Genomic DNA, 25,099 nt, shown 5'->3' on the forward strand with positions numbered 1-25,099 from the left:
CGGCGGGGCGAGGGCGCCCCCCGGCGGCGGGGGCATGCGTGGCCCGCGGCATGGCCTCGGCGGTGTTTGAGGGCACGTCGCTGGTGAACATGTTCGTGCGCGGCTGCTGGGTGAACGGCATCCGCAGGCTCATCGTCAGCCGGCGCGGCGACGAGGAGGAGTTCTTCGAGATCCGCACCGAGTGGTCGGACCGCAGCGTGCTCTACCTGCACCGCAGCCTCGCCGACCTGGGCCGCCTGTGGCAGCGGCTGCGCGACGCCTTCCCCGAGGACCGGCCGGAGCTGGCGCGCGGGCCCCTGCGGCAAGGTGCGGGCCGGGGCCCCGGGGCGGGAACCGCCGGGGGCGCACGGCGCGGGGTTGGGAGCGGGCGGGATGACACAGCTTCCAAGTGCCCTGAAGTGGACGGGGAAGCGCGCCTTAAACTGCGGGTGCGTGTTTCCTCTCTGGCTCGTCGGGGGTCGGGGACACTCAGACCACGCGTCCCCAGAAAAAAGGGCTCCGTGGTGGCAGTGCTAGGAGGACCCGGAGCCGGGCTCGAAGCCCTCAAGGACGCACTCCTGGTGCAGAAAGGCGGGCGGTGGGAAGGACCCGTCGTGGGTGTCCCCAAGGACAGACCACTTCCGAGGAAGGCGCACGTTCGCGAGGGGAAACCCAGGTCTGACGGGCACTGGGCCCCGGCCCTACCCGGAGTGGCAACCCCATTCCCGACGTCGGGAGGCCGGCGGCCGCGGGAGGGAGCGTGCGGACGCGTTGGGGGGCAGTTGCGCGGCTTCGGAGCTGGGTCCGGCCGCACTCTCCGCCCCCTTTCCCGGGAGGGGCGCGCCCACCTTGTCCCCGCTGGCGACAGCTGAGCTAGGACGCGAGGTGCCACGCAGCAGACCTCGTGCCCTCGCGGAACGGCCCAGCGTCCCCACCCCGGGACGGGCCGCAGTCTGGTTTGATTAGCTGTGGCTGCCTCTCCCTGACCTTGTGACTGCTCGCGGCTGGCCAAGACTTGTTTTCAGAAAGTGTGGCGGCTTCTCGCTTCCAACCCAGGGAGTCGGGGCTGGCAGAGGGGCGGGACCCGGACGGAGGGCACAAGTTGAGACTGGAAGAATGAGGGTGGGACACGGGGACAGGGAGAGTAGAGCCGAGCAGGGTCCCCCGCGCGTGAAGGACACTTGGCCTCCAGGCCTTGCCCCTTGTAACCCTCCGCAGGCTGACCCGGGTGGAGGCTGCCCGGCACAGTCGCCCCCTCCGCCGGTCTGGCCGAGGTCTGGAGAACTTCCACTCTCCCTGACGTGCCCCGCGCATGCGTGACGTGTGTGGCTAATTCGCTCAGCTCTCAGGAGGCATCGCCCCGCAGGTGCATCATCTGGAAAGGCTCCCAGAGCCAGCATGTGCCCCAGCTTCTCTTGGCAACCATGTCCCGCGACACTCGGCGTAGTTGGGTGTTATTTCACGCACGGAAGCTACTTACTATTATTATTAATAGTAGTAGTAGTATGATTATTACGTGCAGTAATGGGAAGTGAACCAAGGCTTTTGCACTGAGTCACACCCTCCTCCCCTCGCCTTATTTTTATTTTTTATTTTGAGACAGGATCTTGCTAAGTTGCCCAGGCTGGGTTCAAACTGGCGATCCTCTTGCCTCAGCCTCCCAGGGTGTATATTTTTAATTCAACCAATAAATCCCCACATCAGGAAAGCACAGTGAAGGAATAGGAGTTCATTCAGTGGCTTTTTCTGGAATAAGACAAACCATAAACAAACTGGCCTTTCCGAGTCTTCCTCTGACCTTTCCGAGTCTGCCGCGGCCCGAGGCAGGCTGCTGGGAATCCGGTTTCCCACCTGCGGCACAGTGCCTGTTGCCTGTGTCTTTGCGAGGTTAACGTGCACGGTAGAGTCTGACAGTGGAAGGCCTCTCAAATGCCTGTTGTTATCTTCACCCTCAGCATCAGCTGCTTCTCCTTGCAGCTGGTCCAGATGTGGACGGGGTGTGCGTGGTTCCGGCCTGGAGGCGCAGGTGAAATCACCTTCCCCGGAGCGAACTGAGGGAGAGGGAGGAATGTGCCTCGCCTTGCCGAGTCCCAGCCTGCTTTGCACTGGTGTATAGGGTGCGTAATCTCCAGGGTTGTGCTGTGTGTGGACACACTGAGCGTCCCAGAAAAGCACAGAAAGAAATGTTCAGGATGTAGTGATTTCCCCCTGGGCCAGAGGCGGAAGGAAGATGATAACTGCTTCAGGTATCTCCAGGGAAACACAAATCAGAAATGGGGCTCAGAGCCGTGGACCGGGCTGGGTGGAGGGCGTTAGGATCGGACCAGTCTGCAGTGGAGCAGGGGCCTTGGCTGGTATTGCGGCCTGCGGGATGAAAGGAGGTTCTGGAACCTGGGCGGGCTGACCTCAAGCCCTGTCTCCATTCTGTCCTTGGCCTCTGTTTGCAGGAAAGCTGGCCTGTGCCCAGTACCACCTGGGTCTTGCTGTGCAGTGCCAGGGAAACCCTTCTTCCTCGGCTCCTTTGAAGTCCAAGGAAATCATTTGATAAGCACAGTGTACCATAGTAACATGAAAGAAGATTCTACCTCATTTCCATGCAGAGTTATTTGCATAAAAAGAGGGTCTGGATTTGCAAACTACAACACAAACGCAGCCAGACTTTGTGTCGTGTTGGTAATGCCAGCTTTTCTCAGTGTAATTCCCCAGCGGATCCCCCAATGTATATGTGTATGAAAATTTCTGGGCCAGGTTAAATTTTCACTCTCTGGTTTCACTCAAAAACTTTGCGAGAGCCAGGGAGATAGCTCAGCGACACAGCGCTTGTCTGGCAAGCGCGAGGTCACGAGTTTGATTCCCGGTACTTAATTAATTAATTAATTAAAACTTTGTGAGGAGGTCTGGGCTGTGAGTGTGTGTGGGCAGCAGGCTGGCAGCTCCCTTTGGGGTCCCACTGCACACTTGGGGTGAGGAAGCCTGGGGCCCCGCCCTGCGTGCAGATAAAGGGGTGTGAGTCCTTTTTCTAGGTCCCTAAGTGCAGTGTACTGTGGGAGTTGCCTGGAGAGGAGTGAGCCGCCTCTGCACTGCGCACACGGGGCACACAGTGTCCCCTTAGCCGCTCTCAGTGGGCCTTGCGTGAGTGCTGGTGGCACCTCTGCAGGGACGTTTAACCCCTGCCTGGGGTGAGGTGAGCGCTTCCCAGCGCCCCTCCCTGTCTGCTGTCTGGTGCCTTGGGGCAAGGCTGCCATGGGACTTGTCCCGCGCCTGTTCTGCTCTTCTGCTCTTGGAATCTTGGTCTCTCCCTGGACCTGGACACACCCACCTCTTCCTTTTCTGTGCCCAGCCCTGGGGAGGAAGCTCTCTCCTTCCTGGGGAAGTCACCTCTGGGTCACCAAGGTGTTCCCTTGAGGCATTCTGCGCTCCAGCCCCTCTGGGGTCCTGTCTTGGATATAAATCCCCTCGCCGCGGTACCAGCGGTATCAGCGTGACTCAGGGCTTCCTGCAGACTGTGACCCAGGTCTCCCGCCTATTTCTATCTCTCATGTCTCAGAAAGTTTGGCCTTTAAAACATCAGCATGCAGAGTTCTCCCATGACTGCCTGAGGCTTTTGGATTCTTTTCATTCTTTTTTTTTTAATAGCACCTGTTCCAGGCCTGTGATGGTCTCCATGCTGTAACCCATCAGGTGATCTTTGATTCCTGGGCTGCAAAGTCAGCATTTTGGTTTCATTCGATCACATATCTGCTGGGAGCCTGCACTGTGGTAGGCTCCTCTCCAGGTGCAAGGTTAGGGACGCTGAAGTTAGCAGACCACAAAATAATGCATGAATAGCTCCTTCACGATTCGTATATTCCGACTGGGAGAATCCAGCTATAAGCAAGATTGGCAAATGATAAGTGTGGTAGACAGTGATAAACATTCAGAAGAAAGCTGAGCCAAGAAAGGAGCCGTGATTGTGGGGCGGAGAGGGGTGGCTTTTAGACAGGGTGGTCAGGGACTGTCTCATGGACAAGTGACCTTTGAGGTTGAGCAAGCCCCTGGATACCTGGGAAGGGGCGACCAGTGCAAAGGCCCTGGGGCTGGTCTGTGCCTGATGATGTTGAGTAATGAGGAGGCCAAGGGGCTGGCGTGGAGAGGATGGGCCAGGGAGGTAGAGACAGGTTGGCCTCAGGGGGTGTTGGGCTCCTGCTCAGAAGTGGCTGTCAGCGTGGGGGCTCTGTGGTGCTGAGAGAGACCAGAGTGGCAGAAAGGAGAGGCAGGGAGACAGCTGAGAGGCGGAGGGGCCGAGGCCTGGGGTAGCAGGGCCTGGGGGGCAGGGGCCGGGCCTGGTGGGATCAGCAGGAGGAGATCAGCGGTCCCTTGGGGATGCCCGCGCCAGGACGAGCGGGAGTTTTCATCCTGAGATGGGAGTTGCTGTGGGCAGCAGGGCTGCTCTCGTTCTCAGAGGAGGTGGGCGCGGAGGTGGCCGGGAGCCCATCAGGATCCGCGTGTCCTGTGGCATTTTCTCTAAGCTGGGCCCGTCCTGCGAGCCTGTGCACACGCTGGGCTGTTTCGGTCTCTGTCCCCTCCTCCCGGTGACGCTGACCCCTGCATGCTGGAGGGCCGTCTTCCTAGTCTTGAGGTCCCCGTCGCAGGAATCGTGGCCACCTGGATAGGACTTGGATGTGACCACCTGGTTGGCCCCGCAGCCCTGACCGCACCAGGGCACTTGGGCTCTGTGCCTTCCTAGAAACTCAGGGAGGACAGTCCCTGGGGCAGGGACAACTGCAGAGCCTGGGGTCTGCCTTCTCCTGCAGAGGCCAAGCAAACAGCAGTGCAGAGGCCCTGAGCATTGCCTCATGGAGCCTCGCTGCCCTCTCCCTCTGTTTCGCTTTTATTCCCAACCCTGCTGCCCACCGCACACTCCAGTTCTGAGGTCCTCGTCCCTCTTTTCTCTGTAGATGGCCTCTTGGCTGGGTTTGGTGTCCCGTTCCCTGGTCCTGTGCTCACAGATCCCATACTATGCACCCGGCCCTTGGGACCCCTGCGGACCCCTGGGGACCCTGTGTTACCACTCAGGCTGTTTGGTAGCTGACCTCCAAGTCACCCTTGTGCCCGACGTGTCAAAGGAGAACCTTGCTTCTGCTGTCCATCGGAGACCACTGAGATCCCGCTGGCAGGGCCCACTGTCCTCAGGCTTCCCTCCCCAGGTCATGAGGCCCCTTGCCTTTTAAAAGTGGCTCTGGGCCTGATCTTCCCCCTGTTCTCCAGAGGCAAAGGCTGCATGGTAAATAGCTGGGCTAGGGCAGAGCCAGGGTGCCAAGCACGGCCCAAAAGCCAATGGAGTGGGCGCCATCAGTATGTCGCCTCGGCAGAGCTCAGCTTGTGGCTGGGTGTTGCTCGTGGTTTGGGTCTTGGGGGCTGCAGGGCGGCCTGCAGAAGCATGAGCCCAGTGCGTGTTTGATCAGTAGCAGACTTGCAGGTCAGGAATCCTGCTGAGGGGCGCACAGGGCCCCAGGGCAGCCGCAGCTGGAGAGAGCAGATAGGAAGTTGCCTCACTACGCTCGTTGGCACTGCCACGGCGCAGGACTCCTCTTGTGTGGCCCTGGGGGTGGGGCCCGGGGTCTCCTGCACACAGACCTCACGCTGTCCCGACATGCAGCCCAGCCCTGTTGCCGGTAGTCTCCTTCACCTCAGACTCCTTGGGTTACATCTGGGGGCACTGGCTGCCTCTTGTCACCATTGCTAAGGTTGTTCATGTGTCCCGTGTCAGCCGCAGGAAGCCCCAGAGAGTCCTCCATCGGGTTCTCTCCCCTGGAGGTGAGCGGGGTGGGGAGGAGTTTGGAGGCAGCGGGGGGTCTTCGCTGTGTGCTTCCCCGGCCCCCAAGGAAGCCCCGGCATCGCAGCGCACACACAGGCTGGTGACTGTCCCCACGGCCGCCTCCAGCCCGGGCCGCCTTCCTTCTTATTCTGCCCCAAATTCAGCAGTGGCCGCGGACAAATCACAGTGTTCTCTGGCTCATGTACACTCACAAGCTTTTCCACCTGTTCTGAGAACAGTCTCAGTTCTCCTTTACTGCAGTGTAACTTAGAGTAGAGTCAGAGGAACAGGATGAGCAGCACTTGGGCGGGGAGAAGGAACGTGTCCCACCTGCCACCTTCCTGCCTCCTGCATGAGGATATTGGGGCCTGAGATTGGGTGACAGGCCAGGGGACACAGCCAGGTGACACTGGAGAGGTCAACAGGTGAGGATTCTGATACTGGCTCTGTCAGTGCGAGCTGCCGTGTGTGTGGACATAGTGGCAGTGACACTGCCTGTGTGTGGGGTTGTGAGTCATGGTGAGCAGTGACAGCAGGGTCCCGTACGACACTGGACACGTAGGACCAGCTGCCTTCACACAGCGGGCTGCCCTTTGTCCAGTGTGTGCAGGGAGCCCTGAGGGCAGGAGCCAGGCTGCCAGGGGCACGTGTCCTGCCTTTCTGAGCCAGACCTGTGTCTGCCCCCTGCTCCCTGCCTGGAAGGAGGGTCCCCACCCCACCTCAGGGGGCCTCTATGGGTTGTCCTTGTGGCTTTGTGGGTCCCAAGTTAGAATTCAACACTTCGTGTGGACCAGGCTTGCATCACTGTGGAATCCTGAAGCCAGTGTAGACACAGTATGATCAAAATGTATACTTTGTGTTTAAATGGAAAAATTTCTTGCAGTACAAGATGCATTGCCTGGAATCCCCCTTGAAACCCTCCCTCTCACTTGAACACACATCCCACTGTTCTTGCCACTGTCTGCAGCAGTTCTGGAAGTCCTCTTTCATGAGTGTCTTTGGTGCTGTTGTGGCTGCTTCAGCGTCCTGAACTGATTCAGATGTTTACATCAGTTTCTGTCAAAGGACGTGAGAGCCTGTCTCCGTGCACCCTGTCCCCAGATCTGGCACCAGCTGTGGGGTGTGGCTTCCGGCTCTACCCCAGAGTCAGTGACTGTGAAGAGTAAATGTTTGAATCACTCCAGGCAGCAACAAACAAGACAGGAAAGAGGACTTCCAGAACTGCTTCAGAAAGTGGCGAGTGTGAGGGGATCAGTGAGACACGGGGGAGATTCTCAGGGGGATGGTGGCACTGTGTCTTTTACTGTAATGCAGTTTTTTAGAAAATTAAACATTCACTCACTATATGTCTTTTTATCACACTGCACACATCACCCTAAGAAATAGAACTGAAAAATACAGAGCTCTAGCGGCCATAACCTATATGAGAAGCCACGCCCCACTTCATGGGCACACCCTTTGCTGTGCTTGAGTTTCCTCTTTGTCGGGACCTCCTCTTGGTCTCCACACCTGGCACCCCACGCGCTCCCCTCAGCCCCCTCCTGCCCACTTTTAAGCTCCCTGCGGCCTGGAGGGTGTGGGGCCGGCCCGGTGATGCTGCCCACTCAGCTCCTCCTGGGCTCCTGCTCAGCTCCTGCTGGGAAGGCGGGGACCCGCCCTTCCTGCTGGCTTCCTATCCCCAGCACCTGGCGGGAGCACTGCAGGCTGGTGCTTGGGGAGGGGAGATGAGCAGCTCCCTTCTGCTGTCAGAGCCGGGGATGAGCTGGCCCACAGGCTCCTCCACGTGCCGGCGCAGACTGGCCCTGTAAACAGCTGTCCGCAAATGTGGAACCTGAAGTTCAGGAGGGGTGATTTTGCTTCTAGTGGGGAGAATGACGAAGAGGCCCTGGGGGAGGAAAGGTGGAAGGAAGTACACAGCGAAGTTCAGAAAGCTTCAGATACCTCACGTTATTTCCCTAGTGGCAGAAAATGACTCAGTCCTCCAGGAGGCCCCTCCCAGCAGGACGGAAGGAAGGGCGGCTTCCTGGGCTTCCTCTTCTGGGGTCCTTGGGGAGTTCAGTTCTGCCTGCTCCTCTTCTGTGCCTTCCTCCTGCATGTGCAGCCTTTGCCCTGGGAGAGGTGCAGAGGAGAAACGAGCCCGGGGCGTGCTTCCCCAGCTCCGAGAACCCACGTGGCATTGCTGTGCAGGGGGCGGTGGGGATGGGCTGAGCCCCTAGCTGGGGTCCCTTGCAGGTCACAGGGAACAGGCGAGGGCAGGACACTGGCCTGTCCTAGGTTCGGCACAGCCAGGCCCTGCAGTTGCCCCCGCAGCACCCTAATAGAGGCCGGGCAGCGTGGGAGTGGGCATTTTCCAGGAGGTTGGAGCTGCCCCACCGGGCGCCCACGTGCAGAGCAGGGAGCGGGTCAGGCTCGCTCCCCGCTTCTTGAGCACTGACTGCTTATCTAGGAATTAGGGCCGGGAAGGTGCCTGAGCGCTCAGTGGGACAGCGTTTGTGCAGCACGTTCGAGGCTCAGCCTCCCATCCCGACACCCAAAAAGAAAACAGAGACTTAGTAAGTACTTAAGTTTTTCCCAAAACATTTAGAATGGTGCCTCCAAATTTTGCCCTATGTTCAGCCTTTCAAGACTGCGCATCTCAATGTAGGTGGCTGGTTAGCTCGGTTAGAGTGTGGTGCTAATAATGCCAAGGTCACAGGTTCGATCCCTGTACAGGCCAGAGGACCTTTTGGGCCGGGAATATAGCTGAGTGGCACAAGCGCCTGCCTGGCAGGGTTCTGAGTTCGATTCCTGGAACCAAAAATAAAAGTGCTCATCTCGGTCTGGGCCGAGGTTTGTCTGGTGTGCGAACACCTGGGGTTCTGTCCCCCTCGCTGGGCTGGGGTTGAGCCCAGCGCCTCAAGGCTGATGATGCCCTCGATCACTGAGCTGCTCCCCACCCCTCAGCCCCAAGAATGTAGCTCTCCGGGGAGCAGGCGGTGACTGGATTCCGCGCTGAGTCCAGAGCTGTGTGCGCCGTGTGCGGCATGGGATGGGCACGTGTGTGAAATGGAAGAGAAGCAATTCAGTGCCGCTCATTTCTGGCCCGGTTTGAAAGTAATGAGAGAAAGCTTCCCCTCCGCTGAGTTCCCCATGCGCAGTCCAGGAGCTTCCTCTCCCCTCCTTGGAGGACAGACCCTGGCTCATCTTCATGGGTCCAGCAGGAAGAAGCACTCACCTCAGTCAGACCGGAGTCCTCCTGCCCACTGGACGGCGGCTGCCCAGCTGGAGGCCCAAAACTCCACTTGGGACGGTGGGGCTTTGCACCCCAAATTCTATGATCAGGAAACTGTGTTTCTGTTTTTCTTTTTTTGTTTATTTTGTTTAGTCAGGGTTTACCTATGCAGTTCAGGCTGGCTTTGAACTCATTTTGTAGCCCAGGCTGGCCTCGAACTCAGAGCCATCCTCCTGCCTCAGCCTCCTGAGTGCTGGAATGACAAGCGTGCACCCCATGCCTGGCTGTTTATGTTTTCTCTGGTTGTCAGATTGCTGTTCAGTTTTGAGTCCAGGAATAAATAAAATGTTTGCAGTTACAAAAGGCAGCTAATCTTGAAACTGACAGAAACGCATTTTGTGTTCTCAGATTTCAGTAATGAAGTCACTTAGAAAGAAAGGGATTCCTGGGCTGCCCCAGGCTGATATTTAACCCCCAAACGTATGTGTCCTTGGCCCGCTTAATTTATACATAATTGTGCTAATAATTTCCCTGTTTCAGGTTCTTAACTGTTGGGATTAAATGTGATTACAATTCTCATGTTAAATTGTGTGCAGTGAAACGAAAAATTGGAGGTTATATTACTGATTATACATTAGCAGAAATTAGAAAAATTTCCAGGGGCCACAAAGAATTCTGGGTCAACTTCCTTCCATGTGGGTAGTGGACAATTAATCCTGTGGCCTGTGAGGTTCAGGGAGCCAAATTCTCCTGCTTCTGCAGAGTAGTCTGTCCCCTGCTGGCACATGTTGGAACAACAGCCTTCGAATGGCCTTGATTTCATTTGAGCTTCCGCCTGAGCGAATTCTCAGTTGTGTTTACTGTGCTAGGCAAGCGCCTCAGGGTAATCCCACTAACAATATTCAGAATATAAATTGAAAAGTTGTAAATGGTCCCAAATGATTGTATTTAAACAGAGTTTTGAAAGTAAGATTTTTAAATGTGCTCGCTGCCGCTCCATGTGAACAAGTGGCTTTTGGACAAGCAGCTCCGGCCATTAAGAGCCAGAAGAGTTGGATCACAGGGAAAGGCAGGACAGGTGGGGGAGAAATGCACACGACTGGTGTTCGGGGTAGCTGTGCTTATTGGACTCCACGTTCCTGCTGTCTGTCCTGGAAAAAAATAACAAATCAGCACCTCCAGTGTGGTTCCACCCGGAAGCCCGCCTCTCAGTGCTGGCCTTGGAGGCTGATCGTTGGGGGCACTGACGGCGGGTGTTTGAGGTCCCCACCGGCTGTGGGACTGAGGAGCCCTGGGTGGAACGGTTGGGAATGTCAGAAGGAACTTGTGCTTCGATTCTGCACTTGGCCTTGGAGGATGGGCTTTTATAAGAGTTTTCGCTCCATGTTGAATACACGCATCCTTTTGGTGGAAAATGCTTTTAAAGCAGTTAAAGAGGAGAGAGGGCCAAGCGGTTGTGTGAAGCGATGGTAGCCCAGTGGTGGAGCTGTTAATCAGGTGAGTTCCGGCGAAGGTGGCTGAGTCCATCGCTTGGTGGCCGGCTGTGACCTGCCCTGGGCAGGGGACGGTGCTCGCTGTCACTCAGGAGCAGGGGCTCCTTGAGGAAAGGAGGACGCCCTTAGGAAAACTGACCCAGGCTGCCAGCTCGATTGTCACCCATGAGCTGGGTGGGACGTAAGTGACACAGGGGCCCCAACTACCTGGACGTGGTAGGGCACACGTGTGACCCCAGAACTCTGAGACACTGAGGCATGAGGGTCACAAGTTCAAGCCCAGCCAGAGCAACTCAGCGGCTTATCAAGACTATGTCTCAAAATAAAGAATGATTGGTGATTGAAGTCAAGGCCTTTGCTGTGAGCTACATCCCAGTAGCACGCGCGCGCGCGCACACACACACACACACACGCACACGCACACGCACACAGTGCCCCAATTAAAAGCCCAGAGCTTCCAGAAGCAATCACCTGTCCTTTTCCAGCCTGGTCTCTTTCCCCATCAAACCATCCCAGCCTCCTCTGTTCAGCTGGTCTGCGTGTTTACATTGCTAAGGCGGATCCTTGGCTTCCATTCACAAAATAAACACAGGCGAGAGACAGCAGTCCGCTTCCACACATTTCCACGGATGCAGCCAGACCGGAGCGGCGCAGTAGTCTTACGGTCGCCTTCCCCTCTTGAGGTTGCTGCGGGGCATGGATCTCCTGGAGGCAGTGTGTGTCGCTTGGGGCGTCCTGCAGGCCAGCAGGACCGTTTCTTGGTGTTGCCATGGGTGTGGGGTGTCCTGGCAAAGCGCTGGTACGGTGGGCTGGGGTCTGGCCCAGGAACGTCTGTTCGCACAGCCGAAATACTGACGCTGTTTCCAGAGCCCTGATGGAGCGCTCAGGGTTTTCTCTGCTTCATCCTGAAAAATGGGTCACAGAGAAATCAAAACACAGGATGCGTAGTTGCCTTGGGTCAGCGGACAAACCACACGTTTATTTTTAGTCTGCTCCTCCTTATCATTACTGTGGTTCATGTGTATCCAAAATTCACACGTACATGAGCAGCCCATGTCTTGTTTGTGAAATCTGGCCATCCTCTGAGTCTGGAGCAGAGGGTGTGTACCTCATTGCACGTTGCCCTTTGAGTTTGTAAGCCCTAAAAAGAAGATCAAAGATGGAACCAAAAATATGTCATCAAAGGGAAACGCCTAAGAATTGTAAAGTTCAAGAATACCTTTAGTTGTTAAAGAAAGCTTTTTTTTTTATATAGTCAGCGTAAACACGCCACATACATTGGTTATACAAGAGAATAATCTTCCTATTAACTCTACCTTTGGGACGTAAAAGTAAAATTACTGTGTCATCAGTTTGATGAACTGAACACCAGTGTTCTAGCTATCACAGCAGACAAGCATGAAAGGAGTTTTGCCTGTCTTAGAATAAAGAAGCACTTTGTCAGGATGAGTTACGTAATTGTTTTCCCCTTAAAAAACAACTTTTTGGAGAATTTTGAGTTGCTTCTCTTTTCTTCTGTATACTTCTTTGTATCAAGGAGGGAATCAAAGCATTTGCTTGTAGAAGAGCAGTGTTTACACACACACACACGCACACACACACACACACACCACAAGCCGGCACTGCTGCTTACTGATGTGGGTGTTTTGAGGTGTGTGTCATTAGGTGTTGTGCTTGCGCAGACAGGACTTCCTCCCTGGAGGTGGGTGCGCATTCCAGGCTGATTGGTTTTTTCTGAGTTGTATTTAATTTCTCCAGCTTCTCTGTAGTTTCTAGTTTTCCTGTCACTCTTCCTTGATTTCCGGAGCTCTACGTCTTTCTTTCTTCACTAAGTTATTGTTTTCCAGGTGTCTTGAGTCCAGGTCCTAGAGAGGCTGTGCTTTGCTGCTGGTCTTTACTCCCCCATGTTTAATCCCATCTGCCTCCTTTGCGGTACTGGGGGTTGAATCTAGGGCCTTTGCACTGGGCCACTTCCCCAGACCTTTTCCTGTTAACTTTTTATTTTGAGACAATGTTTTGCTAAGTCACCAGGTCGCCCAGGCTGGCCTTGAACTTACACTCCTCCAGCTCAGCCTCCCAGAATGCTGGGAATACAGGCATATGCCACCACATCTGCTGAGATCCAGGATCTTAGAAATAAATTCCCACACAGCCGAACAGCCAGTTGGGGCCTCTCACCACAGGGAGCTTGGATTCCTGGAAAGTGTATGAGTCACGCCCACGATAGTTTTCTCTGACTTTTTTTTTCCTTCCAAACACAGCATTTACATGACTTGTCTGAATATGGGTCTGTCTGTACTGGCCTTGTGGTCTGGACAGCTGTGGTCATCAGAGTAGTCTCTTCCCTGTGTCTTTGAGGGGTGGGTCCTGGGCCAACCACCTGCTCGCTGCAGGCCTGCACCATCAGGGGCCATGTGGCGCGGGCCAGAGCTCTGGTTATGTCCAGAGTGTGTGTGAAGTGCACCAGTTGTCCCACTCAGGCTCCCGTACCTCTCAGGCTCCCACCCCTGGCTGCTGTTCCCAAGCACTCTCTTTTTGTATGTCTGGCTTCAATCTCAGAGGAAACATAAGTCATTCTTTGGGTTGATGGAACTTCCAAGGTACAGAGCAGGACTTTTAGAATATGGCTGCATGTACTGAGGCTGAGTGGACACTGCAGCCCAGTCTGAAGTTCCACTTGCTACTGTGTCACTTTCCCACTGTCAACCCATTTTCTAAAAGTATTCAATGATAAGTTAGAGAGATGAACAATTAGTAAGTTTTAAATCACACAGCACTTTGAATAGCGTGATGAAGTTGTGAGCCTGCCTGGATGTGAATCACCTCTGTCCTGTGTTTCTGTGCTGTGTATGCTACCCACTTGGTTGGTCCTTGAAGCCATCTTGGTGACTGATTGGCTGTCATGCTGTCACAATGCTTATGTTCTAGTAATGCTTATTTTATTGAACCATTGCCCCCAAATGAAGTGTAGTAAGGCTGGCAATACAGATATGTCAGGGAGAAGTCCTGAAGGGCTTCCCGTAAGTGAAAAGGTGGATGTTTTCAAATAAATAAGGAAAGAAAAAAGCCATGTGCTGAATTTGCTAAGATGTATGGTGAGGGGGAGTCGTCTGGCTTAAAACTGTGAAGAAGGAAAAGGAAATTCATGCTTGTTTTGCTGCTTCCTGGTGCGTGAATGCTCTTAGATAAGATGAAAAAGGCGCAGCATTCTCTGGTTTCAGGCATCCCCAGGGGGTCTTAGAAGGGATCCCACTCAGATAAACAGGAGCCTGTATTCCTGGACGCTTTCTATGGTGGAGGACTTCCGGGGGCGTCTTGTCTTGGGGTTCCTGTTGTGAACTCAGTTAGGAGAACGTGTGCTTTTCTGACCTGAGCATTTCTGTGTCTATTCCAGGATTGGTCGCCATAAAGAACGCGCATGACATAGAGACCCGGCTCAACGAGGTGGAGAAGCTGCTGAAGACGATCATCAGCATGCCCTGGAAAGTCAGTATCTTCCCCATTTCAAAGGCTTCCACCCTCTACGTATCTAACCTGCTCGATGCCTGTCACGCAGCCCTCTGGGCGCTAGGGAAGAGGGCAGCATAATCGGGAAAGGAAGCTTCTGTGGCTGCAGGGGTCTCGCTTTCCCGCCTGTGGCGCCCCTAAGCCCCAGCTCACCCCACACAGGTGTGTTAGGGTCTTTCACACCCAGGGCACAGGGGCGGGAGCACAGGGTAAGAGTAGACGTGTCCCGAATGTCCCTCTCTTCACTGGGAATGGAAACTGGACTGGACTAACGGCGCCATCTGGATGAGGAGAGGGTGGCGGTTTGTGCCCTGGGCCTGAGGCGGCGTGGAGAAAGCCCATGTGCTAAAGGAAACAATCCGACTTTGCAAGTTGCTCTTTGTTGTGCTGGCTGGAGGAACTTTGGCTCCCTTGAGTAAATTTCCGGGCTAAGCCGTGATGGAGAGCGGGACTTACCTCCTTTCAGCTTCTCTTTTGTATCTGGCAAATGCGGGGAGTGGATGCAGCTCTTGGTTTATCCTAAAGGAGGAGATGGGTGGAAATGCTGCACCCTCAAAGCACCCAAGTACTAGCCGCTCTTTCCTTAAACCCTACCCCACCCCTGAGGGCTTGTCTGGGACCATCAATAAACAAGGGCAGCAGTGACAAAGACCTGTGGTGTGGTCCCTCAGCAGAGCCCGTGAAGGGCCGAGGGTCGCTCCTTGAGCGGGGACAGCAGGTGGTGTGGGGGAAGCTGCGTTCTGTCCTGGCCAGGCAGGCAGAAGGACCCGACTCTGGGAGCTTCTCAGTTTTAATAATTACTGCATTTCTTCTCAGTATTCCAGGTCGGAAGTGGTGCTCACTTTCTTTGAAAGATCTCCCCTGGATCAGGTGTTAAAGAACGATAACGTACATAAAATCCAACCCAGCTTTCAAAGTCCAGTCAGAATATCAGGTAAGAGCTGCGTGCGAGCGTGGAGGACTGGACTGCCCCTGGTGGCAGCAGCACCGGTCCCTCCGGTGTGTTTTTCCTGGTGGGTCACACCGTCCACGCTGGGGCCTCACAGACAGTTCGTGGTTGGAATAGTGGGTGCAAGCCTGTTCCTCAGTTCTTACTAAGCAGCCTATTTTCCATCTCTATGGACTGGCAGCTCATACTGTCCCTGTTGCCAAAGGAACACATTTGGGGGATCGATTGGAATGGGCTTAAGAAATAGTGTCTTACTGGCGAGAGCGCCAGTGTCCTCAGAGGACAGCGGGGCACACGGGGCCCCTCCTTGGCCGGTGGGGCACAGACAGAGCACGAGCTGTTTGTCCCAGGTGGAGTCTGTGCACCTTGCCGGGGTCCCAGAGGCCTGGGTCCCCCTCGAGCTTGGTCCTTGCACAGCATTCTGTGCCCTGGTGTGCAGGGAAGGGAGCTCCCGCTCTCTCATCTGAGTGGGGAGGGTCCTAGTTCCAAGTCCTAGGGTCTGTTTTGCCTTTTTTTGCACTACTTTGAGCAAAGCAGAGAAGACATTGCTTCGGGGTGACCCAGAGGCCCCCGAGTTGAGGGCACGGACAGGCTGTGTGGCACTCTGACGAGTGAGTCCTCAGGGACAGCAACCTGCAGGATCCCCGCCTCTGTCTTCCTGTCCCGTTTTAGTCAGTGACCACGACGCGCCTCTGGGCTGTGTTCGTCCTGAGGATCTGAAGGTAATGAGATAAATGAAAAGCAGTGACCAGCGACCCATGTTGGGGCCTCAGGCACATTCTTCCTGTTTCTCTGCAAGGACCAAGGTCTGATTTCTGCCTGCTGCTGTTTGTGAGCCTCCCGTGGCCTCCGTGCGCAGCAGGGCGCAGCATCCAGGGCTGGGGAGGCGGGGCCTTGAGCTCTTCGTACAAGTCCAGATCCCAGGCCAGGGGGGCTGTCGTGTCCAGCCCTGGGGATTTCACGGAAAACCACTGCATCCAGAGAAGAGGGGCCGGGTGGGGAGGGGTGGGGAAGAGAGATGGGAGGAGGAGGATGTACACCTCGGGTGTGGACCGGCCTCTGGGAAAGGGCTGGCATGGGCCACGGGCGGGTGTAACTGTAGACAACTTTGGTGGACGCAGAATTCTCCTAACACACCGGCGTCTGCAGCCTCCATGCGGAGCCTGGGCTGGAGAGCTGTTGGGTGCTGCTGTGTGAGCAGCAGGCTGGGGACAGAGCGAAGGGTCCCCAGCCCATTGAGTATTTCCTGCTCTTCCCCTTGGGCCTCCCTACCAGACCAGCGGCCCCCGCCTGTTGCTTCATTGTTCATCAACTGAGGAGATGCGTGAACGCGGTGAGAGTCCTTCATCACCCTGGGCTTGGCAGAGCCTGGCCCGGGGCTTCTGATGATGTCACCTCCTTTTCTGACTGTAGGCTCCACCACCATGGGACTCTGGCATGCTGCCAGCAGATCCTGCCCATCCCATTCATTTGGGAAATGCCTTGCATGCTGAAATCTACACACACCTCCTTGCCCCTTCTCCTCAGATGTCTTCATGCCTTCTGGAGCGGAAGTGGTGTTTAGGGATGTGGTGGCAGGGGCAGGACCCTGGCCCTCTCTTTGGTCATGACCTAGGCGGCTCCTGGGCTCTGAATGCCCTGACTTGTCCTTGAGACTGCTGGTTGTTAGGAGTCCACTAGATGGCGCGAGTCGCCAGTCTTGGTGAGAAACCTGTTTCCATCCTGAGGCTGCAGCCGAGGCAGTCTTAGGCATTCTTTGACCTTTGCTAATCCAAACGCTTACCAAATCCAAGAAAGCAAAAACTCAAAGGGTTCTGCACTGCAGCAGTGGCTGGGCACATAACGGACACATAGATCTCAGCCTTTCTCTGGCAATGGCTGGTTGGGTGGATCACGTTCAGCCACTGAATCTGATCATTTGAGTTTGGAGGCCTGGAAAAAATATAATTTTAGTGTTTATTGATCCAGCCCTTGTACAGTCTCTTCTTACAGTTTTTACTTCTATTAGCTTGTATTTGAAGTGCACAATGGTTACACCCACTGTGGGGAGTTGGTACATGTGAGCAGCACATCTTCATTCTCTAAACGCCCTCTTCCCTCCCGCCCCTTCATCTCTACAGTCTCAGTCTTAATTTTTACTGCGCAGGGATACCCAGCTAGCCAGTTAATAAAAAAAACAAGTGTTGCTTTGGGTTTCGTTCTGTTGCTGAAGTGCATTAAAAAGGAGACTGGGATTTGCAAGGGAGGAAAGCTCCACTCTGAATGCCTCTAAGGATGAGGATAAATATCTGCTTAAAAAGAAAGAGAAAAATAATTCATGTGTCGGAGGGGTGGTGACATGGGGTGGGAGGAAAACTGAGGCGCAGTGAAGAGATAGAGAAATCACCAACGGGACAGCATGCACAGTAGTTGTTGCAAAAATATCCACTGAGGGGTAGATGCTAAGGTTAGCGGGTGAAAGTTTGTCAAGAAACAGGATTTGCATGGTCTCAGGGTTCGTCCCCCAAGATATTTTTTAAGTGCAAAGTGCAAGGTGTAGCCTGACTTTGGAGACATGTGGCAGAACCCTCTTGTAAGTGATACCAGCCAGTGTCTCTAGTGGGGGGACCTGTGGACATCATACACGTGTGTGCATGCACACACACACGTACACGCATGCACACACCCCAGATGCAGCGCTGAGGACACAGTGTCGCTTCTGTGGGGATCCCAATAAACTGCTTCACCTTGATCCAAACCCTTGAAAACTTGGAGACACTCCGTAAAACAGGTCACCTGTACCCTTCAGAAGGGTAGCTGTGAGGAGGGACAAGGAAAGACCAGGGACCCCTCAAGGGTTTGGGGGACCGGGACTCAACAGCTCAGTGCAGCAAGGGGTCCTGGTTCAGATCTGGAGCAGACAAAAGGGACATTAGCAGGAAAAGGGGGGAAACTTGAGGGAAAGAAGTCTGTGGTTGACAGTACTGTCCCCTTGTTAATTGCCTGGGCTTACTCAGTGCACCATAGTTTTGTAAAATAATTAAAAGAAAATAAAAGCCGCTGAGGGAAATGTGGGAACTGTCTCTCACTATCGGCGTGAGTTTCTGTAATTCTAAAATTAGCTCAAAATGCATAAATAGTTTGAAAACAAATGATTTCATGGAGGCAGACGTGTATGTGACTGAAGTAATGAAACTGACCAATGATTCTTTTGCTAGAGGCATGAAACTGACCTCTAAGAAATGCACATTGAAAGGTGTTTGAAGAGAAGCTTCCGGGGCTGTAATTTTCCTATACAACATTTTCTTCAGTTTTTTGCATGTGTCGTAACAGATAGGAGCATATTACCCACAGCAATGGTAAGGGTATTAATTTGAGCACCAACATTTGCCAGTCTTCACATCTGTCACTTCATTTAGTATACATCTGTGCCCTATACAGGATGGGTATCAATATTCCCATTTCCCATTTCATGCTAAATGCTTTTGTCATCTTGTTAAACTTTGGACAACCACTAATTCATACAGTTCCTCATAAGACTTTTTATGGAAGTGACAGAATAAATAAAAATATAAGCTGTTGTAGAAGCATTTCCGACTAGCACAGGCTTACAAAAGCCTATGCATTTTGCTAGGTTTGACGTCAGCCACGGTCTGATACCCGTTTATATATTGAGAAGATAATTCACTTTTAAATAAGCAAACCAGAGTGTGGAACATACATTCTAAAGGTTGCTGCAAGCCCACCATCATAGCCTGGCTTACCTGAGGTTATTCAAGATCTTGGGGCTGCCAGAGAATGGATGGGGGTCCAGAAGGGAACCGGGGCTCCTCAGATTCCTTGCAGTGCACCACCGTGGCACAGTCTGAGGATCCCAAGCACGACACACATACATAGTGTCCTGGGGCCAGCCGGCCTCGCAAGCCAGGAAGCCACATTTATGTGCACAAAGGCTTTTTGTCACAGAAACTGAGGAATGACTTGTAAACCTATTTCAGAGAAGTTGGTAGAGATTCCATTTTCTGAAATGCCAATGTACACCTGTAAGAAAGATCAGGCATGCCCAGTCACCGGAGAATTGTGTTCAGAAGTGATTCGCAGTGGTGACATCTGGTGGAACTTGCAGCCTCCTGCCTCCCCCACATCCCCTTGGCAAAGGGGTGGCAGGAAGGAGACAGAGGCTGCTTTGAGGTTTGAAGCGCTTCCTCAGACAGATTTGGGTCAAAGTTAATAAAAATAATAAAGAAAGTGGTTCTGTGTTGCCACGCCTTTTAAATTGAGAACTGGGAGGACGTGAACCTGTCTTGCTGAGACTAACTTTGAGATCTGTGGCTCAGCCAGACTTCACCCTGAGGCGTCCTTGACCCCGTCCCAGCCTGACTCCCCCTCCCTGGCTCACAGAGCTCCCTGAGCTCCAGCTCCAGTGAGGGTGGAGCCTGAAGGAAGGCAGGGATGGGGTGAAGCGAGGTCCCGCAGAGCATGACTGCCTGGGATGCAGGAGACCACCGAGACGTGAGTGACTGCTTTCCAGAAAGCCAGGCTCAAAGCCAGCAGTTACAAATCTGACAGGCGCACCTGCCTTTGGACCTTGTTGTGGAGAGGGAAAATTTTCTACTTTTCTTTTTCTGCTTTTCTGTAGTCTCTAATTCTGTGCATATGGAGAGAATTTCAAAGAACTGAGACTCACAAACCTAGAAAGATCAAAAAATAAACCAAATATGCCAGGCAGGGTGGTGCATGCTTGTAATCCAGCCCGCTGGGAAGCTGAGAAAGGGGGACTGGTGAGTCTAAGCTCCTACTGGGCAACAGTGATTTAGAAAGACCCTGGCTCAGAATAAAAACTATGAAAGGGCTGGGGATATGGCTCAGTGTGACGGCCCTGGGTTCAATCCCTAGTGCCACAAAAAAGAAAACCCAGACACCTAGAAAGACTGTAATACTTTCAGTAATAACATAGCAAATCTATTCTCAAGAATAAATTAATTTAGATTGCAGTGGTGGTACAGAAGGGGAAAGAAGTGAATGAAATCTGCCGCAAACAACAAAACATCAGAGGCTACAAACACTAACACACACGGTGGGCGGAAAATGATGCTCTTAAGGGTGCGCTGGGCTGCAGCAGGAGGAGGGTGGTGGAGCTGTTCATCCCCTCCCGGCATCTGGCTCCTCCTGGGCCTGAGATCGCACCAGGATCGTGGAGCATATTTAAGGATGAGGGCGAGGAGGACTTCAAGGCCAAGGAGAACTGGCAGTGGCCACCAGCTGTGTTCATCTACTGAGGGAAGGGATGGAAACATGTCCCATGGGAAATGCAAAGAAAGCTACACCAGCTGGAAAAAAAAGGGAGTCAAGCTACATTTACTTTTTAGGGCTGGGGGGTGACTTGCTGTGTTGCCCATTCTGTCCTGGAATTCTGGAGCTCAAGCAATCCTCCTGCCCCAGTTTGACGAGTAACTGGGATGACAGGTGCACAATGCCACACCTGGTCACACTTTCCATACAGGGGATTCTCAAGCTATTGAATTCAACCAACTACAGGTCAAAAATGTTGGGAAAAATTGCTTCTATACTGAACATGTACAGGCTCTCCTGAACACCGTTCCCCATACAATGTCGTATAATAACTATGGACATAGTGCTTATTACATAGTGCTTACAGGATATTAGAAGCCACCTAGAGGAGATTTAATGCATACAGGAGGTTCTGTGCAGATACCCTGCCATTGTACAAAAGCAACTTGGGCATCTGCAGATTGGGTGTCCTGGTTGTCCTGGAACATTGCCCTGTGGACCCGCAAGGACCATGGTACTTAAATGGACCTGGTGGCAAGCTGGGATCCAGGAGTTTGTGAGGTTTCAGAGCCTGCAGGATCCTAATGATAAGTTAGTACCATTGTAGTGAATTGACAACTGGTGGTCACTTTATAATCCCTAGCTGAACTGAGTTAAGCATAGTGCTGGGTGTGGGAGGCCCACCTGAGGACTGTTGCCAGCAGCATAAGAGGCAGAAGTGGAGAAGGAGGAGGAGGCTGTTGGAAGCGGAGAGAGTCTGTTAGGAGCTGATAGAAGCTGTAACGAGCTGTTGGTTGTTTCAGAGGAGTTCATTGTGCTGGCTTTCATAATGAACTTGGCTGTTTTCATCCTCCGAGGAGCTCGGGACCTTGTTGGCACTGAGAATAGCTTCAGTTCACTTTGGGGGAGCTCTGGTCCTCACTCTGAGCATTGCTTCCTGGCTCTGAAGGGGAAGAAGGTGCACAGCTCAGTCTCCGGAAGAAGCTTGCTGCACTGGCTTTCCTGATGGGAACTCAGCTGTCTTCGCCATCGGAGGAGCTCAGGACCTCACTGTTGCTGAGGATGGCTGTGGTACCTTTCAGGGGAGCTCTGGTTCTTACTTTGTACATTGCTTCCTGGCTCCAGTGCAGATCCCTCAGCCAGCCAGCACAGATCCTTCATCCCGCTGGCACAGACTTCCTGGATTCCACCACTGACCTTTGGGCCTTCACAGAGCAGATCCATGAAACAGGCCTGCATGAGACGTTGTTATGGGCTCTGGGACTCCAGTTGGACTTGTAGAAGGCATTGTTAGGAAGTCTAGGTCTTCAGCTGGACTCATGCTGGACATTATCGTGGGATCCAGGCCCTCGGCTAGTTTCCTTGGTCTTGGTGTGTAGACAGATTTCCTGCACGCTTTTGTATAGCATTCTTTGGGTGACTGTTATAAATAATCATAGAAAATGTGTGTCCTGTATTATATTGTTCTTCCTTGCAAAAATATCCCCCAAATCATGACAACCCTCTTGAAACTCCAGTGGATAAATGAGTCCTGGGGCCATGGAACCCACTGTCATATATTCTCCATCTCAGCTTTTCTAGCCCCAGACAAGCCCCAGACTTCTGTCCTGACCAGCTAATGCCATATGGCCGTCATAGACCCAGGATGTCATTTTTTTCTTTGGTGGCTTTTTTTAATTACCAAAAACAGTGTTTTCTGGGGGAAGAAAACATCAGTGCCTGTCTAGAATCATATGAAACCAAAACACGCGAGTCACCTCGGGGTTAAAATGCACACCGGTCTCTTTAGATCCTCACAGCAACCCGGCTGGGAGATGTTGCTGGCCCTGTCTTAGTGTGACAAGAGCTGTGAAAGGTTGGGTGACCTGTGAGAGGTCGCACACCAGCGCACGGTAGAGCTGGTCTCAAACCCCGTTCACAGACGGGGTTAGTCCTCCTCCTGTCTACCCCAGGTTTAATCCCCTGGGGAAGGGCGTGTGTGCAGGGTGCAGACAGCCAGTGTGTCAGGGAGAGACAGGGCCAGTGGGCCTGGCTCCTGTGGCTCAGTGCCTCTTCAGCCTGCCTGCAGCATCTGGAAAGGGCCTGGGGTACAGTGTCAGGGAGGAAGTGTACAGTGGGTGGAGGGGGATGTAAAGAACTTGAAAACCTCGACTCAGACCCCTGCTGCCTACTCACCTGCTGCTTTGCTTTTCAGAAATCATGAGGTCCAATGGATTTTGCTTGGCAAACACAGAAACAATAGTCATCGACCACAGTATACCAAATGGGAAAGACCAGCCCCAGGACGTGGACCCCACGGAGCACTTGTGAGTAGGGCTTTATAAAAGGGTCCCCTTGCTGTCACCCGTGCAGGAGCCTGGGCTCCACAGAAAGGAATGGATGTGACCAAAGGCCCCAACCGTGGACTCTGCTCATATCTGAGTACTTACTTTAAAAGTTTGCCTTCCTTGGAGTCTGGTGAGAAGTTGATTCACTGACTTTTGGGGAGACTGAGTCACTGATATTGAAGGAGCTTTGGGAGGAATCACCAAGCCCAGGTTCACCACCCTCGGGGTGGGAGGGCCGAACACCTCCATGCTCAGAGGGGCTGTCTCGGGACAGGGAAGGAGACACCAACATTGGCCTTGCCTCAGGGGCTCTCGGCAGAGCCTGTGGTGCAGCTCAGCAGTTCCTTGCCTGGGGCCTCTGTGCAGACAGGGCTGGCCCTGAGGGTTCGTGGCAGACGCAGATTCGTGGAGGAGGGAGGAGGGAGGAAGGTCCTTAGCTTCCTGGGAGGAGTCACTGGCCAGGGACCACCGCGTGGAGAAGACCGGGAGCCCTTTCCTTGCCACACATTTTTCCCTGGGGAGAGGGCAAGGGCAAGGCTGTGTGGTTAGCTCGGGTACCACCCCGGAGCGGCTGAGGAGCATTTCTGGGGAGTTCCTGGCTCAGCGCACTGGTCTCCCCCTTCGCTGGTCCGGGGCTGCTCTCCAGGCGGTAGCTATCCCTCAGGAGCCGTCAGTTTGGACGGTCAGACACTGTCAGGTGACACTGCATGCTCCGGAGAGGCCCCAGCCCAGGAGGGGTTGCTGCTGGCCTGCCTCACTAGCGTCTTCACTGTTTCAGGTTTGAGAATGGCAGTGAGTTCACGCCAGAGCTGGAGGATGGCGATGACCCCGCGGCTTATGTCACCAACCTGTCCTATTACCACCTGGTCCCCTTCGAGACAGACATTTTGGACTGAAGCTTTCTGTCGGACGTCCCCCACCTCTGCCCTTGACTGCACATTGCAGTAGTGTCCACGGTGTGGCCTCGGTGATCACAGCTGCTGCTCAGCCCTCCACCTCCTGGGGGTCCCAGGCCCCATCGCCTGGAAGCCTGGGCGTCTTACAGGTGGAGCCACAGGGCTCCCACTGGCCACAGGCCAGGCACGGGGATCAGCAACCTTGGCACTTCTCGCCACCAGAGACTGTGACGCGGGAGGCCACTCGGCCTGCTCTCCTGAGGGCTTTTCTCTGTCCGCGGGACACCACAGCCTGCCTCTCTGCTCCTAGGACTCGCTCAATGCCCATGCTCAGAGCCTGCAGGGCACGTGCTCCGCTGGGCCCCCTGCTGCTGTTACTGCTCCTTCAAAGGAGCGCCCCTCATGGACAAGTGTCCCCGCGCCACCCACCTGCTCTGATTCCCCACCACCCCCTCACACATTAGAGGCACAAGTTGCCAAGTTGTGGACAGCATAGGTGATGTTTGGGAATCCAGGATTTCCCAGGGTGTGTGGCTTTCATTCTGGCTTTACATGGTCTCTCTGGAAAGCAGGTTTGAGTCACCCCAGAGGAGCTTTTCCCAGAGGTCACATGCACATGGAGGGAACTGGACAGAAAGGAGAAATCACTGAGGATTGGGTGCATCTGTGAACGTGGCCTGAGAGTAAGCAATGCTCCCCATGAGGAAGAAATCCCTTCCCAGCCAGGAGCTTCACAGCCCTGCAGTGCGGGGCCTGGTGCTGTAACCGAGGGCATCTGAAATGCCCATCTCGTGCACCCAGTGACATCCTGGCTATAGCGACCTGAAGGGCTGGGGACTGGAGGAACCTCGAGGCTCCGAACCCACCTCAGATGCAGGGTCTAGGCCCCCACACAGTGTCTACTAATGACCAGCATTTGCTAATGTAAATAATAGTAAATTATTGAGAATTCTAATTCTTTTACACAGTCTGTTTTTAATCTATTTTAATTAAATAAAATCTATTACTCTGATCTATTTAAGATGTTTGTGTGGAAAAGTGTGGTTTATTTCGTCCCCTGCCAAGGGGTGAGATGAGAACTAAACATTGACTCCATCAGCCCTGGGCCCAGTGCTGTGCTGCTCACATTGTTGGCTGGGAAATGTGTTCTGCTCTCCCACTGGGGAGTGATCTGGCCAAGATGAAAAATGAACAAACAGCTTGGGGTTTTTATTTTATTTCATTTTATTTTTGACTTGGGGTTTTCCTCTTTGGCAGGCATGGGAGACCTGTTGGGTAACCCAGCTGCAGTATATATTCTGTTTCTGTGGACTTTCCATTTCTTCTGCCTCCCCGTTGAGTTCATCTTCATGTATCCTGATTTTTAAATATACTCTAAGTAGCTGACTGGGGTTGACCAGTTGCCTCGTTTTTCTAACAACCAAATTGGGCTCCATATAAAGATAGAGCCTTTGACCCAATTAACAATAGAATCAGTCACTGTGCTGTTCACTCCAGCCTGAGCTTCAGTGGTTAGTGCCTGGATTACCTCATCCTCTGTGTCTCACAGAGCTGCTTTTCTGCAGCCACTTGGCACCGTGACTGCAGCCTCCTCGGCTCATTCCCTTTCAGGACCCAAGTTTGCCTCCCTGACCCTCCTCTGCGCCTTCCTGAAGACGCTTCACTGTTG

At 53.6% G+C, this 25,099-nt stretch overlaps 1 protein-coding gene and 1 non-coding gene across 2 annotated transcripts; both read left to right on the forward strand.

Annotated features, from left to right (window-relative positions):
* On the forward strand, positions 1-24,453 carry Pxdc1 (PX domain containing 1; the record flags this gene model as incomplete). The annotated part of the gene is given in 5 exon segments (XM_005398893.2): positions 1-306; positions 13,875-13,966; positions 14,804-14,921; positions 22,402-22,513; positions 23,313-24,453. Coding segments are annotated over 5 exon segments (696 nt in total). The 3' UTR covers positions 23,431-24,453.
* On the forward strand, positions 8,423-8,492 carry Trnai-aau. The gene has a single exon. It is a non-coding gene; the product is annotated as a tRNA-Ile (tRNA).
* Positions 24,454-25,099: the final 646 nt, after the last annotated feature.

The sequence above is a fragment of the Chinchilla lanigera genome, unplaced genomic scaffold (assembly GCF_000276665.1).
Source record: "Chinchilla lanigera isolate Chin_1 unplaced genomic scaffold, ChiLan1.0 scaffold00064, whole genome shotgun sequence".
Taxonomy (NCBI): Eukaryota; Metazoa; Chordata; class Mammalia; order Rodentia; family Chinchillidae; genus Chinchilla; species Chinchilla lanigera.